At 41.0% G+C, this 19,987-nt stretch overlaps 1 protein-coding gene across 3 annotated transcripts in view; it reads left to right on the forward strand.

The window, feature by feature from the left end:
• GSK3B (glycogen synthase kinase 3 beta) overlaps window positions 1-19,987 on the forward strand; it is a 131,258-nt gene that overhangs the window by 68,275 nt on the left and 42,996 nt on the right. For all 3 annotated transcript variants that reach the window (XM_066614637.1, XM_066614638.1, XM_066614640.1), the window contains exons 6-8: window positions 567-673; window positions 10,502-10,599; window positions 18,078-18,173. In XM_066614637.1, the coding sequence (XP_066470734.1) occupies window positions 567-673; window positions 10,502-10,599; window positions 18,078-18,173 (301 nt within the window). The remainder of the gene's footprint in view (window positions 1-566; window positions 674-10,501; window positions 10,600-18,077; window positions 18,174-19,987) is intronic.

Genomic DNA, 19,987 nt, shown 5'->3' on the forward strand with positions numbered 1-19,987 from the left:
CTGAATGATCTCTGTATGTCCTTTAGTTATCTTGTCTCTGAAGCTTGCTCAGTTCTTGAACTATAAATATTCTTCTTGCCAGCCATACAACATGAACATTTACTTCCTGTCTCATGGATAAACATAGTGTTTGCTTTTGAAAAATTATGGGAGCATGTTCTGCAAGTGATGGCCTTGTTCAGCATTGTTCATATGTAAATATTGTTATATATTTCTAGGCAAGTTGCTCTTTAGCTGTAAATCTGTGTTTTTATGGTTACATTGAGCAGTGATACTTTTGTTTAGTAAATATCTGAATTGCAAGAAGGTAACTTGATCTTAAATTAAGTTTTAAATATATCAGTCCACCTTGCACAGCTCATGATATTGCATTGGTGCAATTGTTGTTGCTTTTGATCCTTAAATTTTGCACTGTCCCAAATCTGGGAAAGTGAGGAAGTATTATGTGATAGATGTATAATGAAGAGTCATTAATGAAATCTCGGGTCTTAAAGCAAGCATGTATAAAGTGTGATTTATTTATTTTTTAACAGAAGTATCTGTCTTCTTTGTTTCCTTGTGTCTAGTGCAAAACAGCTGGTTCGTGGAGAGCCTAATGTTTCTTACATCTGCTCTCGGTACTACAGGGCACCGGAGTTGATCTTCGGAGCCACTGATTATACCTCCAGTATAGGTATGTGCATGTTTCTTTTTCAGTATTGTTTAGTGCAGTGTTTCTCAAACTGTGGGTCGGGACCCACTAGGTGGGTTGCGAGATAATTTCAGGTGGGTCCCCATTCATTTCAATATTTTATTTTTAATATATTAGGCTTGATGCTACCATGATATGTGACTGCATTTGGGGAAGTGTTATAGACCTGTACTTTTAACAAACTAGTATGTGTATTATTTTAACAATGATAGTAAAGGAAACTTACTCCTGGGTAAGTGAGGATAGGATTGCAGCCTAGGATAGTTAAAAATTTTCCTGCTTGATGATGTCACTTCTGGTCATGACATCACTTCCGGTGGGTTCCAACAGATTTGCATTCTGTCCCAGTGCTAAATGTGTGAGAACCACTGGTTTAGTGTGATTAAAATTGTATACTAGAGAATGCATGAGTTGAAACAATTTTCTTTAGAATAGTTATTCTAGTTGAGAGTAGCAGGTCACTTCTTACATAAAGCATTTATGCCGTAAATGCTCACGTATAGTACATGAAATTTCTGCCATCAAGCTCCAATTCTCACTTCACCTTATTCCGGGTCAATCAGAGGGCAGAGCCTTTCAACTCTGAACAGTTTCGTTTCGGTAGGCAGATGGCCTCGCACTCCAAAGGAGTCTGTCCACATCCTCAGGCTGTACAAGCTGAAAAGAATCCCACAACACCGCCACAACACCCCACAACTACTTACATTAAATTACTACATTACAGTTAATCTTGCATTAATAAAATTAATACAATTAAATCATTACATGACAAAAAAATTGACAAGAAGCATGGAGAGGGAAGTATATGTGGTTTCTGAAAAGGAGGAAAAATTATATGTTCAAATTCTTATCAAAAGTGCCAGAAAGTGTTGGCAAAGACAGGAAAGTGCACAGGACAGGTTGATCACATAGTGGAGATTGTGGGTGAGGGGCAGTGAGGAGACATGATTGAAACAAGTGCAGGATTAAACTGGGGGTGGGGGAGAGAGAGAGAGAATGTGAGGCAGTGATTCTGTATCTTTGGAAGGTGCTGACAAGTGAGGGGAGGGAAAGAGAGTTGCTAACTGTGATTATGAGATTTGGGGGAGGGTTATTTCTGGGAAGGGGGTGGGGTGGGGGAGAAGAGGAGAGAAAAGTGCTAATACACAAGTGCTTGTGTATTTGAGAAAAGAGTGCAACCAAAAGCCCAATCCTATGCATGCCTGCTCAGAAGTAAGCCCCATTATAGTCAGTGGGGCTTACTCCCAGGAAAGCGTAGATAGGATTGTGCCCCAGTGCCCTTCCTCTGAAAGCCCCAAAGTGCAGGGAGGGTCGCTTTGGGAAGTTGCAGGCAAACTGGCAAGGAAAAGGGACTTTCAGGGACCCTGAAACCTTAGGTTGGGGGCCTCAGCAGACTCGCTCGCTATGTACCTGCTTGCCTGCTTCTGGCTCCCTCTTCTCACTCACTCAGCAGCTTCCACCTCCAGGCTTCTCTTGTTGGCCAATCAGCATGCAGGCAGGCAGCAGCCTCCTTCATGCCCATCCCTGTGCATGTTTACTCAGTAGTAAGCCCCATAGTAGCCTAGCTTACTCCCAGGAAAGTGAGGATCAGGTTGCAGGCTGAGTCGTGCTCAGTAGCAGGAGCAAGCTCCAAGCGAACTTTACAGCTGCTGCATGGGATGCAAAGCAGCCATGACCAGCTCCTTCAGTGGCTGCTCCCTTGCTTGTGCTGCCTGCCACGGGAGGCTCAAAGCAGCTGCTTCTTCCGCACGTGGGCATGCAGCTGCTGCCTGCCTCCTCTGATCCTGTGTCACACCTGAGGCAACCTCACAGCACACCAGTTGAAAACCGCTGCTCTAGATTGTGGAAACTCCACTTCCTTTCTTGCTGCTGATCTGCTCATTACACTTTCTGGAACCAGAAAGTGAAACTTTCCCAGATTTGGCAAGTTCCTACTTGCCAGAAAACAAATCTGCTAACTTCTTGTGTCAGGCAGGTGGTTCTATATACGGCTGTATCTGAAACCACATTTTGAAGATGGCTTCCAAAAGGACAATTTTTAATATGCAGTGGCTGGATTTCAAACTTCATTCTGACTTTGTTCCATGGCTATCACCAGTTGCTGGAGACAAATGCAAAGGTTATTGTAAAGTGTGCTATAAAAAAATTGAACTAAGTAATAAGGGAATTAGAGCTGTGGAGTCTCATGCACAAGGACCATTGTATCAGAAGAACCTGAAAATTAAATCAAGTCAACAGTCCATCACAATATGTTTGTATTTTGGAGTAATTTTTGGTGGAATTGCAAAACAGATGTTGCTGCAGTTAATGTTGAAAGAAGTTGATATTAAATCTCTTACTTTGACAAATTTTTGCAGTTGAGACTTGTGTAGTTGTAGAGTGGAACATTTCCTTAAGCCTTGCATTAATGCAAATGACATTCATTTTTTAACTTGTGTTTATATTTGAATTCAGGGAAATTGACAAATGTTGGTCAGGGAAAGTCAGGGAAATGAAAAATAAAATTTTAGTGACAACCCTGATTTATGATCTGGTACCCTCTTGCTTTAAGTTTAGGGAGTGCTGGGCATCTCCAGACATTGCACAGTTACAAATTTATTCCTAAAGTCCCTATCTGTTGCTCTTACCTGTGAATTAAACTTTGGGCTTATGTCTCCATCCCTACTGCTTAAAGTGTTTTGATCAGGTTTACCATGCTTTTGCCTAACACGTTCTTGCCAGTTCTTTTGAAGTGCAGCCTATGTTTTGATATCAGCTTTTCATCGACAACAGGGGTGGGCAGACTTTCAACTTTAGGAATCATGAACCTTTAACAATTGTATAGAAGAGGGAATTTCAGCAGGTGCAGCTTGTCATCTCACAGTTGACAAACTGTACCTGCTGAAATTCCCTCTCCTACACAATTGTTAAAAGTCCAGGATCCCTAAAGGTGAAAGTTTGCCCACCCCATCTATGAAGTGTCAACCATGGCACTAAAAGACAGCCTCTTTCAATGACACCTTCAGTGTATCCAGCCGTTTTTGTTTGTTTGTAGTGAATAAGTTAGGTTTACACCCAAGTCTTACTGAATACAATAGGCTTACTTCGAAGGTAAATAACACCATTTTTAAATACCTCTATGCATATCTTATCTTACATTACTGCAGGCAATTTTGTGCATGCTGAACATGGTAAAACCAGCAAAGTAACTATTTAAGTGAATTGGGAAATCAGACTTGCAGGCTTGCTCTGCTCTGTCTGTCCGTTCTGAAGGTTTTAATTAATTCTTAAACAGGGCCAACCTGTTGAACAGGACAACCCTACGTGTGCTTTAGTCATAAAGGCAGGATTATCTGCCTCCTTTCTCTGCTGATGTTTGTGTTCCCTATGATTGACGCATAATCCAGTGCTTATCTGGTCCCATTATTATATCTTCCTGTGCATCTTCCCCCTCTCAACTTCATTTCTTCATCACTACTCACGTATGCCAGTCTCCCTACTCCAAATGAAAACACATAGGGAAACAGAAGGTTCGTATGCTACGGGTGCTTAGGTGTCCTGAGCTACTGTGTTCCTAACCCAGTGGTTCCTAAACTGTAGGTTGGGACCCAACAGTGGGTCACGAAACCCACAAGGTAATACCCAACAAGAAAAATGTATTGAGCCCTATGGAAAGTGAAACTGAACCAAACATAAATTGTTGCATTTCATTCCGTTGCCACCAAGTTCATGAGAATAGTTTTGTAATGTTAGTCTATCCTGTAGTAAATATATAGTGTGTCAACTTTAAATTCAAGGACTGCTTCTTACAGTCCTTATGTTTTCTGGAGGTTTGTCTAATATATTGTATGCATACATCTAAAAATGTTTGTATTTTATTTATGCAATTTCTTACTTGCCTTTCTTAAAATAGCCTAAGATATTAAAAAATACAAAATAAATAAAGCCAATACATAAATACCATTTGTAAAAGTGCAAAACAGCAAAAAGCTGCATCATCACTAATCATGGACAGCAGTATAATGCACACTGAATTCAATCAATAGAAATATCCTGCATATATGATTGCCAGTGACCAGACAGACTGTGACTTTCTATTGAGAATGTGCCTGGTGGCAAAGGTTTGCCACCATATTATATGTGAAATAGCATACTGTGCCCCTTCTCAGTCAAAATCACCAAGAAGATGTTGAACTATTCTGAACCCCTCACTTATGCTCCAAACTTCCAGCCCTTTTTTTCCTTTTGTGTATGGTAGTCAGCTAGCTGCCTGGGCTTCTGAGTAAGGAACATTTTTTTGAACTTGCCTAAGCTGTAGGTTGAAATCAAAGTGTACTGTATCAGATATATATAGTGGGCTGTCCCAATCTGCGGATTTGGCACCTGCGGATTTCACTCAATGCGGGACCTGAGCCCACATCCAAACTGTCTCAAGATCTCCTGGATGCAGCTGGAAGTGGCCTTCTGTTTGCACCCTGGAAGTGTTGAGAGGCCAGGAATGGGTCTCCTCTGGGCACCAAGGACCCACTGTATTTCTTCTATCTCTATCTGCAAAAATCTGTGACTCAGAGAATTAAATCAGTTTGGTATTTTATGAAAAATACTTCCCTTGACACATTAAATTAGTTGTTTTATAGGGTATAGTGTCTATATCTGGGAAGAAGTCAAATTAGCAAGTTTTGTAATTGCATAAATTTTTTTCATACATTTATATAAGTAACAATTTTTGCTTTTTTCCCCACCCTAGACTCTTAGTAGTCTTGCATGGGTTCTTATATATGCAAATATGTTTCCCAGAAGGCATTCTTAATTCAGCTCTTTCATATTGTTCAGATATTTTTTACCTTTGCCTTTATGAACCTGTCCGCTCCTACCTTTCTTGGAACAGTGTGTTCAAGCCCTGCTGGAAGTACTTGTTTGCTCAGACTTCTTTTGTGCCAGTTTTTGCACTTTGTTCTACTTGTTTTAGGAGAGAGTTGATATTTGTTTTATTTCACTTCAAATTTTGTATGTCACCCTTCATTGTGATTCTCAGGACAACATAGAAGTTAAGCAGATGAAATGCATAAATAGTTTAAACAGTAAATACTAAAAAAATTGACACAGCAATAAAATCAGGAGAATTTATAAAAAACCACATAATAGATAAAACACAAATCAAAACCAACTGTATCACATGCTGGTATGTCTGAGTAGAAAAAAAACCCTTCACCTTTTGATAGAAGAATATTGCCAGCGGAGCTTTTCTGGGGAGAGATATTAAATACTCTCCTCGGAAAAGCTCAGAGGCACCATAACAGCGAAGGCAATTTGTCTAGCCAGTATCTGCTGAGGTGGGTTCTAAGAAGGATTTCTGGTGGCAATGTAAAGTCTAGGTAGGCTTAGCCCTTCATACCCAGATCCCAAACTATTTAGGGCCTGAAAGGTGAATGATCTGCAATTTGAATTGTGCCCTGAAGAACACTGACAGCCGGTATAGCTAGTCTTTAAGCATAGCCCTACGTATAGAAAAGTTGCGTTTTAAATGGGGGTTGCGTTCTAGGGTCGATGCATAAGGGGAAAATTGAGAGTACAGTTGGCCCTTAGAAGCTGTGGGGATCTGTTCCTGGGACCAATGCACAGCCCCCGCGGACACCAAAATCTATGGATAATTGAATCCATGGGCAGCCATCAGAAGACCTCCAGGCATGAATGGAATTGCCTTCCCATTGCATCGCAGAGTGTTCTAAGGTGCAGGGAGGCCTCCAACCAGGGTCTCCAAGAGGAATTTTATCAGGGGGTACAATGTTTCTTTTGGGCTCCTTCCCAAAGGGAGAGGGGAGGGGTGAAACCAAGTGGGGGAGGATGGCAACAGGGTTGGGAAGGGGGCAAAACAAGGCAGGGGGAGGTTGCAGCAGTAGAAAAAAAACCTTTGGAGCCCTGATCTACTGTACTTCCCAATGTGGAACCCAGGTCTACCTGCTCACAGTGTCAGCAGTTAGATACAGTAATATAGAAAACTAAACACATTCCTTAGTCTCTAAAAATTTTTAAATATAAAGTCATTGCAGAAAATCAGATCATAATATTTAGACTCGCACTAGAATGGAAAGCGTCCCGTGCAGCTGTAGTTCCACAGCTATGTCCTTGATACTCTCCTTCATGGTAAGCAGATCCACAAGCCAAAGAGCCACTGTAGAAGACCAGTTTCCTCCCAGATTTGACAGTGTTCAGGAGTGTCATGTATGCATTCCTTGGCCTGGCACATATGGTTTGCAGCAGCCACTGTGCACCTAGCATCCCAGCAGGCAGTAAGTCCAGATAAGACTGGAAAATACAAGATCCCAGGAAATTTGTAGGAGCCCTCCTTTGGCTCCTGGGCCACCTTTTTGATCCTGGATCCTGAGACTAGGTACAAATTACCCCCTGTACACCCTCAAATGGTTCCTATATGCAACCCCCACCCCTTCACACAAAAAATACAATTAAATTTGTAGCACAGTAGCATTGCATTGGGCAGAAGCCCAACTTGTTTTCTTTCACCATAAGCATTTAAGGAAGAAGTTATCCATTTTCACGCTTGCTATACGACTCATATGTGTTATCCTACAAGTCACTGGAGAAATTCTCATCAGAGGGCATTACTGTGCACTCCAGCAGAGAGGTGGCTACTTCAGCAGCGGCTTGGGGTTGATCTTTCATGATGATTTTTCAGGTGGCCTTCTGGTTACACATTCATTCATCACCGCAAGGTGGATAAGTTGTCATTCAACAGCTTTTGACCACAAGAGTGTTACAGGGGTAGTTTCATAAGAGATTGCGCTGCGAGACCCCACCTAGCGAAACCACTACTCTGGTACACCTTGAATCTTCTGGGGGTGCTTTCTAGAAGGCACAGGAGAAAGGAAAATTTCTTACTGTGAATTCTGGTTCTCTGTGCTTTCTGAAGGGTACTCCACTTGTTGCTCATGTCTCCTGGAGTCCACAGGCTTCTGCGTTCACTACTCTTGTGGAGAAGCAGACAGTGTCTGACAGTCTGGAAGAGAGGATAGCAGTGACGTATTTAAGTCCTTTACTCTTTCAGTCTTTAAGTCTTGAGTCAAGTCTGTACTTTCAGCTCTCAAATCAAGTCTCAAGTTCTTGCTAGGTACTTTGAAGTCCAGTCTGGGAACCCATCTCCCAGCTGTCTAGCACTTTGTACTGCACAGGTGCTTAAAGCAGCAAACTTTGGATAGGTGATGCAAATGGTTTAGCAGTGTATTGACTCCCCACCCACCACCAGTGATGTATTTGAGGAACTGTTCCTCCCTCAAAATGCACCGGAACACACCAAGGCAAGAACAGAGGCCGGAGAAACGCGTGTTGCCCTTCCTGCCAAGGAAAGCACCAATATGAAAGTGCACCAAAAACCACCTATTACAACCCCCTCCCTCTGTCCTGCCCCCTTGTCCCTCCCTCCCACTGCCTCTGCAGTCATGCCTCTGGTTGATAGCCCATTGCAGATGCCTTTCAGCATCACCCAGCCAGGATCACCCCAGGAGGCCTTGCAGTGCCACTCAGAAGCAGTGATAAACCCCAGACAAAACTTGACAATGCGGATGCGTAAATAACAAAAATCTCAATTCCAGTCACTTCCTCATCACTCCCAAGTTGAGTCAGACATGACCTGAGTTCAGTTTGGGAGTGAGTCGATCGACTCAAGTCTATATCACTGGACGGTAGCCCCTCCCCCTGAAGAGGGCATAGAAAAGTAAAACTCCCTGCCTACAGAGAACAGGAATTCACTGTAAGAAATTTTCCTTCCTTGCACACGGGCAACAGTAAACAAAGTGTGTCTCATGTTGCTCATTGCTGATCTGACTCCATAAACTTGAGAGAACCATCTTAATGGATACCCCACCTCTACAGCATTCCAGAGCAGTCTGAATTTCAACCTTAGTCAGAAATTGATTTGTCTTTGACCAGAGAACAACTTCTGGCTTCCCAATCCACAGAGCAACCCCTTTGATACTGTGCAAAAGACCAAATCCAGTATGTGCTCTTGGCAGATGATATTCCTCCTGGTAATCTTCCCTCAGGATCCTGTCATCTTATAGTCAGGATCTTTATAGGATGGCAGACAGAGCATGTTCCCCGTTAAGTCTGGAGAGTCCTATATTGTATGGTCAAGTAGCCTCATATCTTTACTCGCTGTAGACTTATCAAAAAAGGAGGGCTTTCTCCCTTGCTAGATTTAATTTGCTCCCGTCAGCCGTCCTTTTTGGGAAATTTGATAAGCTAATTCTGAAAGGTGATGCCCTTGTGGGCTGGGTTGTGTTGAGACCATTGTCCATTCCATTCTTTATTGTCACTTGTACACCGAGATCCGTCAAAGATATTTGGATCCTATACTGAGAATAAGAAAAGGACTTACAGTTGTGGCAAGAATACGCTACCTCCTAACTCAGTGGTTCTCACACATTTAGCATCGGAACCCACTTTTTAGAAAAAGAATCTTGTCGGGACCCACCAGAAGTGATGACATGACCGGAAGTGAAATCATCGAGCAGGGAATTTTTTAACAATCCTAGGCTGCAATCCTACCTACACTTACCCAGGAGTAAGTCCTATTTACTATCATTGTTAAAAGCATGTACGTATTCGTCTGTACATTATATTTGGAAGGAACTTTGGAGTCCATATGGGCTTTTCTGTTGCAAAGAAACTTTGATCTGAATCATTAGTGATTGTTACAGAACTCTTCTCTTGCTGACTATGAATTACACTAAATTCTGGAATCCGGAAAAATGTGTTAATGACCCTCAGATTCATTGTTAACCCTTGGACTTGTACAGGTTTGACATGCAACCACAAAATTTTGTCTCTTTTCAGTTGGAAACTTTATCCATTATACTGTTACATTTGTTCATAATTTCATACAAGTTGCCATTTGTATGTACATTGTACAGTGAATCCTTGATTTAATGGACTAACATGGGGGGGTAGAGAGATGTCTGCTAATGCCAAAAGTCTATTAAGTCCAAATGCATTGAAGTTAGTGGATACATGTGTGTTGAAAAAGTACAGTTAGTTCTCATTATCCACCAGGGTTGGGTTCCTGGAAACCCTAGTGGATAGCAAATTTGCAGATAACAAACCATTACCCGAAGGGATCAATGAGGTTAGATACAAGGGGTACCCTGGGGGGAGGGATACCTTCCTTGCCATCAGAAGAATCCAGCAGAGACCCTCAGGAAGCAGCAGAGTGCAGCAGTAAGTGCCAAAAGATCTGTGAAAGCTGTAGAGACCTTCCAGAGGCTACAGAGACCTTCCAAATGGCTCTCGCAACCGACGAAGACCCCTTTAAAATGATCAGCAGACACTTCCACTGGCCATTTTAAAGGGATCCATGCTGGTCACAGGTGCTGTTCCGAAGGTTCCTGCAACCTCTGGAAGGCTAGCAGATAACAAGAACAGAGGCGCCAGTAATGAGAGAAGGTAGCAATTCTGCCCCTCGTGGATAAGTGAATTTGCAGATAGCGAATTCTCATATAAAGAGAACTGACTGTATGTGATTACTTTTAATGAAGCAGAAATGTCCATTGTTTCCAAATTCTATTAAATTTAGTTCCATGAAACTGAGGTTCACTGTATGTTGGTGTAAATCACTGCAGAGAAACTATAGCATAGGAGTATGGAATAGCTCTGTAATTTTCTTAAAGTAATTATTCTGCTTGACTATTCTGCTGCTATTTACCAGTTTAAAAATCTTATTTCATTTGGCCCCTGACCTGAGTTCTGTGGAAGTAAATGCAGGTGGATGTCTACAATACTTAATGCTCCCATTGATTTCTTTTCCCCCATGTTCTTCAGATGTTTGGTCAGCAGGCTGTGTATTGGCAGAACTATTACTAGGACAACCAATTTTCCCAGGTGACAGTGGTGTGGATCAGTTGGTGGAAATAATCAAGGTATGAAATTGTTATTATTTGGACATCATTTGAAGCATAAACATGATAACTGTAATTTTGTTAACTTATGTTTACCTAAATTCCTCCTTTTTAGTCAAAGGTAAATATGATATTGAACTTCTTTTAATCTTGACCAGGTATAATGAGTCAACAAAAAGTGTGGTTATCTCCCCTTTAGTGTCCCAAGGGAGAGAACTTGCTGTACCAGTACTTACTATTGGTTCAACTCAAAATCAGCAGCAGTGATATTGAAGCTGATGGCAAGAGAAGATCTTGTGAAGTCAAAGACACACACTTGATATTGAACCCAAAAGTCTGAGGCCATGTTTGTATCCTACAAACAGGCCAAACTGGGTGTCGGCCTTCACACCCTCAGGGAGCACATCGATACAGCCTAAAGGGCTGAAGAGGTGACAGTCCCACAGGGAGCATTGGCCCACTCTTTGAACTGAATGTGATTAGCTCTGTTCAGTCCTCACCGTTCAAAGTGTTCCCAGCGGTTTATTCCACTAAGTTCAGTATTTTCATGCTCAATTCTGAGATTCTGAAGTTAGAGGTGAGATCTATAATGAAAGGGCAAGATGGAAATTAATTACTGAGTATGACATTTTGGAGAGAGATGGAGTCAACATTCAGAATTTCTACCAGGCTTCTCTTAAAAGAAAGAAACTATAAATCTTTTAACATGTGACTCTGTATTTGTTGTCAAGTTGGAAATGTCAGATAGGGTACAAGCCACTGTTCCTCTTTGGTATAATGACATACTTCAAGTATAATCTCTGATCATGACTGGGGACACTGGTTCAGTGGCACCCATTTGGGGAAGAACATTTATTTAGTGTAGCATAGTTTAGGATGGCTGTGTGACGTGGAACACTCCTAATGGAGGGAGTTGTGTAAACTTTATGGCATAGCCAAGCCTAACTGGCCCATGAGATTTGATTCACACACACCCCAAAAGTGAACGGGTGAATGCATCCACATTTCACTTCAGTTGAAGCACCTGTGTTGGAATAAAAATTGAATTCTATACTAAGACCTTGAGACTTTAAAACTGTTAGTTGGCAACCTTCAGTCTCGAAAGACTATGGTATCGCGCTCTGAAAGGTGGTTCTGGAACAGTTTTAATCTTTTAAATTAAATGAAACAGTTTTAAAACTAATAGTATGGGTATTAATAAATTTGGTAAGAGAACTAAATGATATCTTGCATCTTTCAAGAAAAAATATATATGGCCAATTGGAAATGGTTCTGTACTTAATGCTTGAGGAAAATTTTTAAAATAGTAGCATGCAGGAGATTCTTAATTATGGATTTAACCTTAAGCCTGACAGACTCTAACTCTTCCTGAGAATTCACTCTACTGCTATATGAGCATTTCATCTGGTAACAGACAACGTATAAATCTTTTTACATTCTCTGAGGAGAAAGATTCTTCAGATGTCTGGCTAACCTTTATCCATTTATAAGCAATTCCATGTTGAAGTTTGCTGGTTTACACAATTTATGGGCAAGCCCTTTGAACTCATGGTTAGTTCGGACCTGCAGCTTTTCATGTTTTAAATGGTGGTCCTAATGGCTAAAACATCAGCAAGGCGGGCCAGTGAATTTTGCACTCTGATTCTCCATTTCCACACTTTTCATGTAGAAAATATTGTGCCAAGACCAGACTTTCCTTTTCTATCTGAAGTAGTCTCCATTTTTGACACAAGGCTTGACTTTGCCTGCTTTCTTTTCTGCACTGGTCTCAGAAATAGGGAGAGCCTTGCATGTGTTGAACATTGAACACATGGTCTCTCTCTCTCTCTCTCTCTCTCTCTCTCTCTCTCTCTACACACATTAGTAGAATGTCATTCCTGGCAGATAACAGGCTATTCCAGAGGCATCAAACATAAGGCCCAGGGGCTGGATGCGGCCCAGAGAAGCTTTTTATCTGGCTCTCAGGCTCTCAGCTGCTGAGCAGTGCTGAGGTGTTTTACTGCTGCAAGGGCAACCCACGTGAAAATTTTGTGGGTAGCAAGGGCTCTCATATCTTGAAATATGATCAAGATTTGTGCATTTTCTCTTCTGTCATTTGCAGCTAATGAGTTCCTAAGTGAAAAAAGTGCTTATTTTTGGTTATGAACTTTTTAATGACAACACTTCCTGCCTAATGACATCACTTCTGGCCCTCGGCAGGCATAATGAATGCTGTTTGGCCCTCGGTATGAAACAAGTTTGACACCCCTGGCTATTCATGTTACCAAGGGTAACAAACTTATAAATACTTTCTCTTGGTGTTTGGCCCACTAAGTGATAAAGATCATTATGCTGTCATACTGACTGGCAAGAAAAACTCCACTATGCTCTTTGGAAAGTTATTTGAACAAAGGAGTTTCTTCCGTAACAGGAAGCTGAGATGGCCTGCTCCTGGAATTCTCCAATAAAACAACTCGGTCCATCCCATTATACATCATTGCAGCCTTGTCACGAGGTCCAAAAGAGAGAACCTGTTTGGGCATCTTCTTATGATCAACCTGCACTCAGTCCAATTGTAGCATACTACTGAATTGGAGCTGTTACACTGCCCCCTTTAGGGGTGAACATTTCATATAAAAAATGTACAAGAGTTTTGTAGTTGTTGAGTTGCTCAGTCTGCTGGGTGACTTGGAACTATGGGCAGGGGCAGCCCATCCATTAGGTGAGGTAATGCAGGTTGCATCAGTGGCAGATTGCAGAGGTGGGCAGTTGATTAAGGTGTGTCTGCTACGTCTACTGCTGCCACTGCCTCCCTCTAACCCTGCTGTAGGTACAACCCATGCTGATCTGCTTTCAGCCTGCTAAAAATGAGCAGAAAGTGGATCACCTTCCTCATTACCTTGCTCCATCTGTGGTTTCTTCAAACACAGAAGTGCAGGACTTTTAGTTTGATTTACAAGGGCTACATAAACAAAGGAGCTCCTTGAGAATAAAGGAAAGAATAGCAAAAAGGTAAAACTATAGGTAGTCCCTGACTTCCATACAGGATCTATTATGCACATTTGTCCAGTGTAAATCAGAACAATGCTATCGCACAGGCGTAAAAGCACAAGGCTGGATGGTTTACAGCTGTGCAAAAGTACAAGATTGGGCCTACTGATCCTGCAGAAATAATACAGATGTGGCTGTCTGTAATTTGGGATGCCTGTAAGTAGGACATCATTAAGTCGGGGACTACCTGTAAGGTTTAATCAGTAGATTAGTTGGCAACACTGTCAATGAATAAGGAGAGTGTATGAAATATAGAGTATTTGGAAGGAGAGAGTAGTTGTTTTGGATGTACAAAGTTTGAAATGGTGATTGAAACATTCCTTGTCTTACATTATCAAACAGAAAAGGCGTCTTGTAGCACCTTAGAGACTAGTCAACTTATTTTAGCATAAACTTTTATACAATACTGTAGTTCATGAAAGCTTGTCCTGAAATAGATTGGTTTGTTTTTAAGCCATTTCTGTCCAACATTGAATATACACAGCAGGGACCAAATATGTGCACCTCTGGGCCATTCAAAAATGGGTTAAGATGTTTCAAAGATACTTTGCTATTTATGCTGCAATAGTCGAAGAAGGCTACTCCCCTAGGTGAATGTAAAACAAAAGTAAGGGAAAGAGTGGGGGGTAGACTTGTAGAAGAGAATATATTTAGGGAAATGCAGTAACCTAAAACTTGCTCAGAATTGGAAATAAGAATTTAATTTCAGTTGGGGAAAATCCAGTGTCTTGGGCGGGAGTGGGTTTTGAGACTACTTCGGCTATTGCAAAAGACGGGAAATTCCCCCAGTTCCAGATTCTGTCCCATCTGTAGTTTTGCTTGCTCTATGTTGGAGTTCTGTCCTTTATTCCGCAGCAAAGTCCATTTGGTCCTGCAATTTGACTGTTAAAACTCCACATTCCATTTTTAGCCTTTTCTAGCAATTGAGGTATCTTGGGATATGCATGCAAAATTCTGCATTCTACCTAGTGTTCTACCTAGTGTTGGAATAGCCAGGCCTTTTACATCTTTTTGATATGTGTATCCTATTCAGATTTTTTTTTTTTAATGTATATATGTATTGTGGCAATGTTTGAGCAGTTGGTACATGGGAATAATTTTGAGCCTATGTCAGATCATTCTGTGTATCCATATTATTTATTCTTCATTTCATGTTGGCTTTTGTAGCTGTATAACTTCTGGAATATGAATGCTTGCTTGTTCATGCAGCCAAAAATCTTTTTATCAGTTGGGCTGAAGGTAGTTCTCAATTACAAAGCTTTAGGTAGTCCTTCATTGCTCATGAATTGCCTGATCTAACAGGTGGCTCAATACTAGCTTCAGACAAGAGTGAAATCTCCCTCTATTCATGAGTGGAGTCTTTACAGGGATTCAGTGCCTCGAATGTATTTTGATCAGGGGTGTAATCAAAGGGAGCGGGAGAGAATAGAATGACCAGAGTTTTCTTGCAGCAGAAATATGATATAAACAGCAGGAGGTATCAGGTGTTGCCTCTGGATGGTCATTTTTCAAAGGACCTTTGCTGAGAAGAAGGACTAGGCTGTGTAGGAGCAAACTGAAATTAACCCATGGGCATTTGTTAATATCTAGACCAGTGGTTCTCAAACTTTTAGCATCGGGACCCACTTTTTAGAATGGGAATCTGTCAGGACCCACTGGAAGTGATATCATGACCGGAAGTGACATCATCAAGCAGGAAAATTTTCGACAATCCTAGGCTGCAGACCTTCCCACACTTACCCAGGAGGAAGTCCCATTTGTTTTTGTTGTTCAAAGCATATATATAGTAGCCTGTTCAAAATACAAATGTGTCACATTTCCTCAAATGCAGTCACTTACCATGGGAGCTTCAAGTCTGTTAAAAATAAAATATTGAAATGAATGGGGACCCACCTGAAAATGGCTCATGACCCACCTAGTGGGTTCTGACCCACAGTTTGAGAAACACTGATTTAGACTGTTGTATTTGTCAAGTGCTACTTCAAAGACTGTGTAGCTCATGTTACACTAAGGCTACAATGCTATGCAATCTATCTGATATTCCAATCATTTTTTAACATAGCAGAACTTGCTTCTGAGTAAATATGCTTAGGCTAGCATTGTATGGGGCATCTCAATAACATGTAAGATACTTTATGCCATGTTCCCCTTTGTGCATATTTGTTTTAAGATATTGCTGACCACTCCAATAGTATGGGATAAGATGAGCTACATCTTTAAATGTAGTACAGGTTGAGTCTGAGTATTCAGGAGGGTTCCATTCCCAGAAGTCACTCCATTCCCAGAACTTGGATGGCAAAAATCGCATTAAAGCAAATCCATTTAAAAAACAATGTCACTTTGCTAGGCGATTTAAAAACAACCTTGCTGACCTTTGTGATGTAAGACAGAATCTTTAGGCAGACAGTCCATCAATCAGTCTCTCTCCAAGTGCTTAGAAAGGCTTCATTCTGATCCAGCGACCCCTCCCTTCACCCAGACCCCTCCCTTCACCCAAAGCGTAGTGCTGAGAAAGAATGCAAAGTGCTTATCTTTCTTTCATATGCTCAGGGTAAGAGAGGGGTTGCTTGTCTTTCAGTGAAGCTGTTCTAAGTGCCTGGGGAGAGAATGATTGATGAATTGTTAACTGGCCGCCCCCCTCTCACATTAAGGAGGCTATTGTTAAACTACTTTTTTCCTTTAATTTAACCTTCTCACATGAAAATCTTTGACATATCAGTGGATAATTAAGTTATACCTATATAAGTTTCAAAATAGAAATAAGTGCCAGGAAAAGAAAACACTAATGAAGAATTTAAAGTTGCTGCTCATAGAATGTTAGCATTTGAAGACACCTTGAAGGTCATCTTGAAGTGTCATCTAGTCCAGTCTCTTCTGCAGTACAGTCAGCTGCTATAGCATGCCTGATAGGTAACCATCCAACCTCTGCTTTTAAAAGCCTCCATGAGAGAGAGAGCTCACTACAATATGATGCAGAGTGTTCCAGTGCTGGACAGCTCCTACCATTAGGGGGTTGTTTCTCATATCTAACCTAAATCTGCTTCCCTGTAGTTTCAACTAGAACTGTTCTAGTTCTGCCCTTAAGAGTCAACCTCCCCTTCTTCTTCTTTGTTACAGCCCTTCGCATATATGCATATGGCTATTGTATCTCCTTTTAGTTTTCTCTTCTCCAGTCTAAACTTACGACGCTGTTAACTGTTCCTCATAGGACTTCGCTCCAGACCCTTCACTTATTCTTGTTGCTCTCCTCTTAACCTATTGTGGCTGTTGCACTTGGCAATAGGGAGGGTCATAACTAGCTCCTCCACTTTAAAATTTACCTCTACAGCAATGATTTTGACTCCATTCTAAAATGTCTATGTACCCCCACGATATAGCTTGAAAAAGGAGCCAAGCCGTATACCTTAGCTTTTATCAGCATTCAGGTGGGCTCAGTTGTCAAAGTGATTTCATGACTAGAATCAAGGTAAGGCAGAGAAGTTGTGAAACAATGACCCACTTTGAATACACACAGTTACCACATAATGACAGGCTGTAGTATCAAATTGTGACAGTCTGTAATTGTATGTCAGAATGACTCACTGCAAGCAGAACTTTCTAGTACCTCAAAGAAAGTGTCTTTCAATTGATACCATTCACACATTCATCTGTGAGCCTTCAGGTGTTGAGTAATCAACTAACATGCATGCATGCTTGAAACAGTGCTTTACATTGTAAATAGTACACTTTGAAAAGCAGAAAAAGAGTTGCTTTAAGTGGAGTGTTCTCCTGTGTGAACTCAGCTCTGTATTATGCCAGTAGCAAAATTAGGTATGTTCATAGAAGCATTTAAATCTTTTTGTACAAAAGACTTGCTGCTTCAGAGTTGGTCTGCATAACGCTCCTTATATAGTACATAGTTCTACTTGCATCTGGGTTGTGTGTGTTGGACTAAACGTATAGCCAGTGATTCAAGTCTGAACATAATGAGTCTGAGAGATCACTGCAATTTTAGACTTTATAATATCAGTTCTTACGTTCTCTTCCAATTGCAGATGCATTTTGTAAAGCATGCACAAAAAACCGCTGCTCAAAAAGTACTGTCAGAAGTGTTGCTGGGCATATGGAACCCTGCTTGGATTCTCCCTGGATGGGTTCCTTACAAATGTTCTGTTCCTTTTAGGATGGAGCTGTAGTTCAACAACAGAGCAAATGCTTTTCATATACAAGGTCTCTGGCTTATTTCTTGGTGTCTCCAAGTAGAGCTGGGAGAGACTCCTGTCTGGAGAGGTGTTTTCAGTCAATACAGACAAGGTTAGGTTAGGTAAACTAATGGTTTGTCTTGATAGAATACAGCTTTTTATGTTTTGCCATAACTGTACTTCATGTTTTATCATTATTGTTAAGAATACCGCCTAATATCTTTGTTACAGATAGATGCAGTAACTGTCTTGCAGCAAAGTGTGAATAGTTTCTTTACTTTTCTTTAGGTCCTTGGAACCCCAACAAGAGAACAAATTAGAGAAATGAATCCAAACTACACTGAATTTAAATTTCCTCAGATTAAGGCACATCCATGGACTAAGGTGAGTCTGTCTGGAAAAAAGACAGTGGGGAATGCTGTTGAGAAATATGAACACAGACACAGCACTGAGGCCCATACATTAATTTTCACACATTAAACAGAAGTGAGACACTACATTAATCAGTGACCCTATAAATTATAAATATGCGTTTTTTGTCCATATCTAGGATTTGGATTTTTTTACTGCCCGGTATGCATATAATATATCTGGAGCCCTTCAGGCAGATCATATATTTGCAGCACTTTGGCATGGTTAGAGGGATAGCACACAAACAGTGGTTGCAGGTGGAGAATGCCCATACATCTCTTCAGGTGCTTGCAGAGATTTGTAGGGTCAAATTTTGTTCTTCATGATCAGAACCATAGTGCCTGGTAGTGTATGCATTGGGGGGGCGGAGATCTTGTGTAAATATAAAGGGTTCAGAGTCTTTTCTTTCTTGAAGGATGTTATATGCTAAACTGAAATGTTCTGGCTCTTAACTAAGAAGAAAAATATGTGAAACCCAGCACAATTCATCTCTATATGTGTCATCTACATCAATAGGGAGACTGTACTTAGTGCATTTTGAATCTAAATTGGTTTTTTCCCAGGGGAAAGATGCAATTCAAAAATGGAAATATTGCTGCTATATTGAGCTTTGTTTATGTTTTTTTGCTTCTTCAGTCATGTAAACAAAGGAACTTTTGTATGGTGGTATCATTTTCCTTATGTTGCTTGCAAAGTATATTTCTCCCTTACTGTAATAGGTCAGTGTAGACTGAATTGTGTCTTCTCGGGCATATGTTCCATGCTAGGAAAGAAGCTATTTGGTAGGGTCAATTTGACTCCAGTGTTGCTGAAATCACTTTTAAAACAAAAGGGGTAGAGCGTTAAATGCAACTAAAGTAGCATTTTCTTCACCTGAGGTCCTTGGGAATGAGTTGCAAAGTACACAGTGACATAAGGCTGATTGTAATGCTGCATGTAGTGCAAGAATTGGCTCAGCCAAAGGCAAGGGGAAACTCTTCCCCTTACCCCCGGGTAAGCCACCACAGCCCCAGTGGGTCTCCTCAGACCTGTGCCACCTCAGGAGGTGGCACAAATCTGAGGAAAATGGGGTGACTTGGAGCCGCTCTGTGCTGCTTGGGGATGACAGTTGGGATCTGGCATAAGATGTTACCAAAAGGGCTGTTTTATTACACTGCCCTTATTGGAACCTTAGGATCGTAGCCTAGATAACAAGACGTTGTAATGCAGAGAAATTCCCTTTTGGAAATTCTCCCTGTTAAAGAGAATGAGAGAAAGATATCTTTTAATAAAAGATTATAGTTTTATTACAAAAGCACAAAGGTAAACATAATGCACATGGAAAAATGATAATTGTATGTTTCTTGGTCCTAGTACTTGAATCTAGTGTACCTAGCTTTCATGGTGGTTGCATGTAAAGAGTATTTGGTGCATCCAAGAAAATTAGAAAAAGGAAAGGTTGTAGGGAATGATTTTAGGGTTCCCTGCTGCCAAACCCAGCTGCTAACTAAAGATTGGGAGAGAAGGGGAGAAAATGTGGTCTATGGCTGGCTTCCTAGATGGGGAAACTTAAACAATACAAAGAATCAGCAACACAAGAAGGCAGTTCAAGTTTGCATACAATACTTAAACAGTGATTGGGTCAGGAGTCACTTTTGCATACAGTTCTTAAACAATGATTGGGTTAAAACAATACAATGAATAAGATGCCATACTTCCTCCCATAATGTGTGACCAGAGTTTTGGAAATGTGGCCTGTGTGAGAAGTTTAGCCTGCATGATATTTTAGTCCATAGTAACATAACTAG

Source organism: Tiliqua scincoides, chromosome 2 (assembly GCF_035046505.1).
Source record: "Tiliqua scincoides isolate rTilSci1 chromosome 2, rTilSci1.hap2, whole genome shotgun sequence".
Classification (NCBI taxonomy): Eukaryota; Metazoa; Chordata; class Lepidosauria; order Squamata; family Scincidae; genus Tiliqua; species Tiliqua scincoides.